Genomic DNA, 7,602 nt, shown 5'->3' with positions numbered 1-7,602 from the left:
TGAGGGTAAGATTTGTACCCTGCTGGGCTTATAATTTTCTCTTTTTGTGCTGTTCATGTGTAAATATTGCCAATTTCATTTGACACAAAAAAGGAAAACAACTTAATTTTGTTTCTAAGTTAATGAATGACAGATACTACCCTCCAGATGAGGTACTGTATTATTAGCTTCCAGGCAGTGATTTGAGGGGAAAAAAACCCAAGCCATTTCCAATGTATTTGTAACAAGGAAACAAATTTATTGATTTTAAAAGACAAGACACCATTTTGTTTTGAAAAACACAAGAAAGCTAGCCTGAGTTCAAGTCTGAAATATTCAGAAAAATCCTACTAATATCTTTAGTATGTTCCAGTCATTTGTTTAAACAACACACTAAAAGTTAATATATAATTTTATAATTATAAAAGTTCCCCAGTTATTGTACAGTACACAATACAAATCGCCCACAAACTATTATTTAGCTCCTGCCAATTTTGAGAGGACATGATATACTAAAAGATTTAGCATTTCTCACAAAAATCACATCAGGAAATACGTATTTACAAAATCAAATACATTATACAAAAAACCATCACATGTTATTCGGTAAAGATGTTTTTAAATAATTAAAAAGTTTATTCAACTGTAGTCCAAAAACTGGAAAAGAACATTACATTATCTCACACATACAATCTCTACAAAAGTTGCTTACCTCATTTACATAATATATTCAGTCGATTGTAAAATAAATGTTCAAATATCTCCTAGTGTTACTATGTTTCTGTGCTTGTGGGACTGAATAATGTAATCGGCCACTTACTAAGTGAAATTTAAATGATGGCACTTAAAAAAAATACAGTTATCTTAAAAAAACACAATGAAAGAAGTTTTACCTAGAAGGTACGAAAGCCCTGAGTGATAGTGAAGTTACTGATTGGTAAGCACTACAATTAACCTAATTAAAAGTTTACCACCTCAGGCACAAATTTCCAAGTTTTTTCAAGGCACTCACTTAAAGTTTCTGTAACCAATGCATTGGTCACCACCATAGGTCCAAATTGATGATGGAAATGAGTAGAGAAAAAAATTTGCTTTGGTACAAAAGATGCTTTTTAAATGAATAAAATTCAATAGCTTCTTTATTGGGTCATTTAAAATTGTTGTTTAGCAGGTTAAAACAAGGCGATCATTTCTTCAAAAACACTAATTTATTGAAGGAAAAATTTACTTGGTTATCAACAGTCAATGGGAGTTTTTATATTTTCTTTCCTCCCCAGAATCAAAATTCTTCTAAAAAAGATTTGTTGTCCTCATTATTGAGCTACATAAACAATTCTTACCAAAGATTTTCATTACTCAGGGCTTCCAATCCCAACATCATAATTTATTTAAAGAAACAAAGGAAAGAGGGGAGAAAAATAAAATAGAACAAAATAAAAGAAGAGACAAAACACATTTTTCTTTTTAAAAAAAGTATTATCAATTATTTCAAATGAAAGGAAAAAAAAAATCCTAGGCAGTCACTTTGTAAGTGGCTTTTACTATTTAAGTAAAATTGGTAAACTAAACTCAGGTCTACTGGCACATAAAATCACTAGCAGCAATGATCAAGGCATGCAAACTGAGAAGCATTTACAGTAAATCATCATGAAGAATTCAAAAGAAGAGAGTTAAATTAAAACCCTTTGAGTATTGCATGTTAACACATGAGTAATTTGCATGGTTTGACTTCCTAAACTGCCTAAAAAGCAATGTTTACGGCATACTTGCACTATGCTATGGATGTCCTTTCACCAGACATCAGAATAGGTTACACTCTTATTTGCGCCCGGCTAGGGCAGCGCAAGCACATCTGCAGACAACACTGCTTTCATGTTCGATCACGCAGGGAACAGAGGGAATCAAGTGCACGAAGCGAGTCCCTTGAACAAAATCAGCAATGGTGTAAGCAGACTGACATTTAGAGATATCAGAAGCAGTAGTCATAGCATCTCCTGACAGATGAGCTTAAAATCAAGTGCTTTGCTCTCCATTCTATCTATATATAATTTTTTGACAAAGTATTAAAGTTTTGGAGCATAGATACAATTATGCCCTGTGTGAAATTCCCAAACAATATTTTATGAGCGATCTAACTCCAAATAGCCTAACTGCCCCCAAAGAGTTCAGATTCTCTTAATCCACTCGAACTCGTTTCTTCCTAAGGCTTCACTTACACTTGTACTTTCTAAAGCTAAATAAATGAGATCTTTTGTTTCATTTTGGGAAAAAAAGAAAAAAAAAAAAAAGAAACAACCCTTTCCTCATACCTTTTAAAGGCAATCTAGGTACCTTCAATGTGCAGAAATCAGTTATGACATAGGTCTATCCAGGCCCATGTATTTGTCCTCCTTTTCTAGAAACTATGGTGTGATGCTAGAAAAGTTGATTTTTTTTTTTTTCTGTAAACAGTACACTTACTTAGATGGCAGTGAATATTTGGGAATAAATATATCAAGCCCTCTTGAAGAAAAATTAAGAGTTGTATATAAAATGCAAGTGTTCGGCGTGGAAACACTTTTTCTTCCTACCCCCCCCTTTAAAAAAACAGCATAATTAGACATTTGGATATAGAGTATACTTTACCGGTCTAAGTCTAAATAAATGATCTGAAAGGCTTTTGTCCCCCATTGTATATCTTACAATGCTCAAAGGGTTAATACAAGGCATTACATCAAAAGGGTTTTCTAATACTAGAACTAAGCACTGAATTAATGCTTCTATTCCAGTTTTTAAAAATCACCAAACTTGCAGAAATACTAGGATTCCATTAATTGATTTGTTCTAACCATATACATGGAGGTTGTTCTGATCTAGCAACAAGCCCAATTTTCAATAGCACTGCATGCCAATCCTCCTCCCCCATGATCTGGTGTGATTCATACAGATCACAAAAGTTCTGATCTCAATTTGTGGATGGTTGTTATTTTCTCACCAAGAATGTGTGTGTCAGGGGGATCTAATAAAGGTCAATTTATTGTATATAACCACTGCCTCAAACTGTACACAAAAGTGACTTGCCAAGTTTTTACTTTCTACTTGTGTCCACACAGGGAGGACCAACATCACAGTGACACACATTTTTTTTTTCTTTTACACTAATGTTTCAAGCACAGCATTATTTTAGACATTTCAAATATATCATCTGAGGAATTTTTAAAAATTTGAAAATGCATTTAGCACTTTTAGACAGTGCATTCATATAAAAAGATTCATGATTACGGCACTAAAACCGTATTCATTCCTGAATGACTTTTACAGCATCTGCAAGAACGTATTCATTTTTACTTGTTTACTACAAATCAAAGGCAGTCAATGCTGCACACTACTAATTTTAGGTATGCAGTGTTAAAACCATTTTCTAAATTTTACTTTGTTTTAAAGTACACCATCTAAAGAGAGGTGCATAAACCGTGCTATACAGTACGAGAAAAATCACACAAAGGAAAGCAGATTTCTGAAAAGGCAGTAAGACTTATACAGTCAGTCCAAACACAGTTTGGATGAAAATCCTGAATAAGTGACTAGCAACTTGATAGCCAAAGAAAAAATTGAAAATTGGGCCCTGTCTTCCAAGGAGCTGGTTCATCCATTCCACCCTATTGTTCATTGGTTTCATGAATGCAAATCTTCTGAGTATGATTTTCAAAGTATATGTCAAGATCAAACTATACCCATGATACTCAATCCTATCATATGAAAATATCTTTTCTGAAACTTAAAAACAGTCAACATACCTTCCTTACATGCTTCCTCACTGAAAGTGTAGCACTTGGTTTATGTAGGTATATTTCATGACTAGTGATTGGTTATAATTGCAAGAAATACAAAGAAGTCTTAAAATGTGTACTTGTGTCATTTGTGAATAAATCTGTTAAGAGTGTTAGTGTCTAATATTATTTAGAAAACCCAGTTTCAATGAATGAAAAAAGGGAAAAATGGAAATAGATGCAATAAATGTGATTGCTAAATTTGCTCAAATGTATAAATTATGTTTTTATTTTCTCAAATATTTCACAATTCAAATTTGAAATTGATGAAAATGTTTGTGTGTATGTGTGTGCATGTTTTACTGTGAACTACAAATAACCAGAAGTAGCATAAACCATAGGTCTTCTTTTTATGTTTTGATCCAAACTACTTACATTAGTCACAAAGAATATTCCTAAATATTCATAAAGGAGATCAGAATATTTTTATTGAGTCTAGTTCAAATGTAATCATGTTTATTAGTTCTTAATCTGTCCTAATTTAGAACAAACCATGAACAATTGGAAGAAATGTTGAATCCTGGAGCATCCCCGATCCCTAAGCCTCATCAATCTAAATTTGCCCATTATTATCAGATTCCTGTAATGATACAAATATATCCAACATTAAATTAAAGGAAACAATGATAATAAATACATTTAAAGTCATCCAATAAACAAAATGCAACCAATAAATACATTTGGTCCAATACAGATATGGTATCATTCAAAGGATGGTGGGTAGAGACAGGAAACTGAAAAAATTCAGAAAGAAGAGCCAAAATGAAGAGTTTTTTTTCAATTTTTGATTTTAATTTTACCTGTAAACACTTCCTATGCACAATGAAATAGATACATGATCTTTTGCAGCTTACCATGTTTTGTTTGCCTTTTGTGTGTGTGTTTTGGTACAAATCCATTGTCTTTTTGGGAGGAAAAAGGGGGACAGTAATTTAAATGATATTTAGATGAAGGTGATGCTACCATGCTAGTGAAGACTTTCAAATATATGAGTTGTAAAATAAAAAATTTGGATCAGTTTTTAAAATTATATCTAAAATATTTAAATTTTACTTAAGAAATGTCGTTGATGTTATTTGAGTAGTCTGAGGCAATCAAGCAACAGCAGCTTAAATACACTGCGTATTACCTGATAAGCCATTTGGTATTTCTAACTTTACAGACTGGCTCACCTCTTCTTTCCAACCCCCCACCCCCCTTACCCCAATACCACTGGAAAGATAAACATCTTGGTTTTAATATAGGCCTCATTTGATAATCTGTCAATCATTTTGTGCTTTCCTTTTTTTTGGCTTTATTATCTATTTATTTTTGCTGATTAGTTTTTTACAACTATTTAAATGAACAGATGTGCCTTTTTTGTGTTTTAATCATTAAATAATTTGAGTGCTTAAAAGAACCTTGGCTTTTCATGCAAATTAAAATGGGGCTGGGTATAACTCTCTAGGATCTCACCTTCTGACTTTGTAGCAGACTCCTGCCCCATGGGCACTCATGTGTGCATGTGGACACACCAGCACCTAGACACACAGACAAACATTTAGACTGAAAAGATGCACTTCGATAAGTACCTGCTTACTTTGTTAACTTTCTAAAATTGTAACTAAATAAGAATGGTCTAAAACATATATGATTTTATGTAACAAGTTGGTATTAAAACTAGCCTGCTATTCCACACCCTTAAGCAATCTGATTTGTAATCAAGTAATATTCAGCTCTAAGAATAAAAAATAGATCCACGGTCACTCAAAGAGGGAAACTGATTTTTGTCTTTTTGTTTTTCTTTGTTTTCCCTAAATTTCCTTTGAAGAACATGTCACCTGTCCTTACTTCGGGAATCTGAAAATGACAGGCACACTTTGTCAAATGGATTGAAGAGTTAGTCACATGAACGAAATAAACCTTACTAAACCTTAGCTTCAGTTCTGTTTTAAGGCACCATGTAATAGCCGAGGTACGATGATCCCTGATGTACATTCTTCAATGGCAATGGTCCATCCAGCCACCTATCCAAATCCTACAGAATTGGGGATAAGTAACAGTGAGGTGTGCCAGTTACACTGCCTTCAGGTTCTGTTTACAATTTAAATCCACATACTTTAGAAACCAGGAAATAGTTTTGAAGGAAATAACATTATGTAGGTTGCTACATTCCGTGCATTCTATAAATTCTCGTTTATAATAGCAGCATATTGAACTACTATTAGGAAAAAGACCTGGAATAAAAGAAAGTCATCCAAATGGAATGGTTTCCTGTATGTCCAGCTCAGCATAAGTAGCATGTACACTTAAAAAAAAAAGTCAAGTCATTTTTTCCTGCTTCAGTATCTAACTATAACAGCCCCCACTTAACAGCAGAATGCATCTGTGCAGTGGTCCCAAATACAGAATCAGTAGTCTTTAAACAGAGGAATTGGTATGCAAATAATAGTTAAAATTCAATGTTTAACGGAAGCTTGCATTGTTAACATGTTTTAATAATTATGTACACAAACTATGTACCTATTAGCATAATCTCTTGCAATTCTGTCATTTACTCTGAACTGATAAATGCACAGCTCAATTTTTCCTCAGCGAAAAATAGATGACCTTCCAAACCCTCTAGCACTATAATAAAAATGCTCTGTATTCTCTCTCCGTACTCAAAATGTTATCAAAATAGTGTCTTATGGTTCTGTCCAATGAAAAGCACCTTTCAAAAGCAAATTTGATGCATCTGCTGCCAAATGGGCATGCCTCCAGTGTCAATCAAAACAATCATTTCTTTTGATATTTCACAGAAGTGCATCTAATTTAAAAACTTACACATGAAATCATACACCAAGACTAACAATCAACAAGAAAATATTTTAAGCTACAAAAAAATGTAAATTACTTTTTAATTATAAGAAAACAAAACATTGACATTAAGTGTTGTAAAAATCCTTCTTGACACCTGAAACTAAGGGAAAAAATTCATTATTAAGAGGCAAATAATTTGTTTACGTTAAAAAAAAAATCTGGCAAAATACATACACCCATTCCATTTCACAACTCCAAAAAGTTAATGTTCAGCACAGATAGAATTTGACAACAGTCGACCTTCAGGCTTATTAAATTTTCAACTTAAGCCCAATATCAACAGGGTTAATGTAAGCTGGAGAAATACGCTTTAATATTCTTTAGACTGCAGTGTAGGTATTTCCTGTAGCGCTGCACTGTCTGATAGTCTGAGTACTTGTGACAATGTGCTCGCTGTGAATTGGATTCAGGAGGCTTGGTTGCACGCCAGTCTCGAGAACAGGCTGCATGCAGCCCACTGGAAATGCCTGGCTCAGCTCTGTTTTCTCTCTTTTGGCTTGAGGCTCTGAAGAGTCATCCAGTTCTTCATCCATTTCACTTTCCACTTCACTGCCTTCATCTGCACAAATAAAACCAAGACTATTATCAGAAAACAAATTAGAAAATAGCAAATCAACACGTGCTTTAGAAACACTTTAATATAGTACATTAAGAAAGCAACATCTTAGCTCTTCTCAGGAAACAAAGCTTATAGGTTTTCTTTTCATCGGAATGTATTCATATCAATGCTGTATTGATGCATCTATAATTCTTTCAAACAAAGCGAGATTAATTTACTTTTGGCAATTTGTGATTGATACTTCATTAACTTTTTTAAAAAAGCCTTTGGAATTTCCATAAGTGTCTATATTAAATAATGGCATAATTTGTGTCATAATAAAGTAGTCACTTTGGTATGTTATGCTGACTTTTGAGGAATGTACTGAGCTGAAAACGCAAATACAAAAAAAGTTTTGTTTCCTCCAAAAATCTA

General features: G+C 33.3%; 1 protein-coding gene across 13 annotated transcripts in view; it reads right to left on the bottom strand.

Annotated features, from left to right (window-relative positions):
- Positions 1 to 215: 215 nt before the first annotated feature.
- The window catches only part of RFX3 (regulatory factor X3), a 311,425-nt gene continuing 304,038 nt past the window's right edge, over positions 216 to 7,602 (bottom strand). For all 13 annotated transcript variants that reach the window (XM_050762011.1, XM_050762008.1, XM_050762003.1 and 10 more), the window contains one exon: positions 216 to 7,188. In XM_050762011.1, the coding sequence (XP_050617968.1) occupies positions 6,950 to 7,188 (239 nt within the window). In that variant the 3' untranslated portion in view covers positions 216 to 6,949. The remainder of the gene's footprint in view (positions 7,189 to 7,602) is intronic.

This window comes from Macaca thibetana, chromosome 15, assembly GCF_024542745.1.
Source record: "Macaca thibetana thibetana isolate TM-01 chromosome 15, ASM2454274v1, whole genome shotgun sequence".
NCBI classification, from domain to species: domain Eukaryota; kingdom Metazoa; phylum Chordata; class Mammalia; order Primates; family Cercopithecidae; genus Macaca; species Macaca thibetana.
The sequence above is the reverse complement of the archived record's forward strand: the minus strand, read 5'-3'. Positions and strand labels throughout refer to the sequence as shown.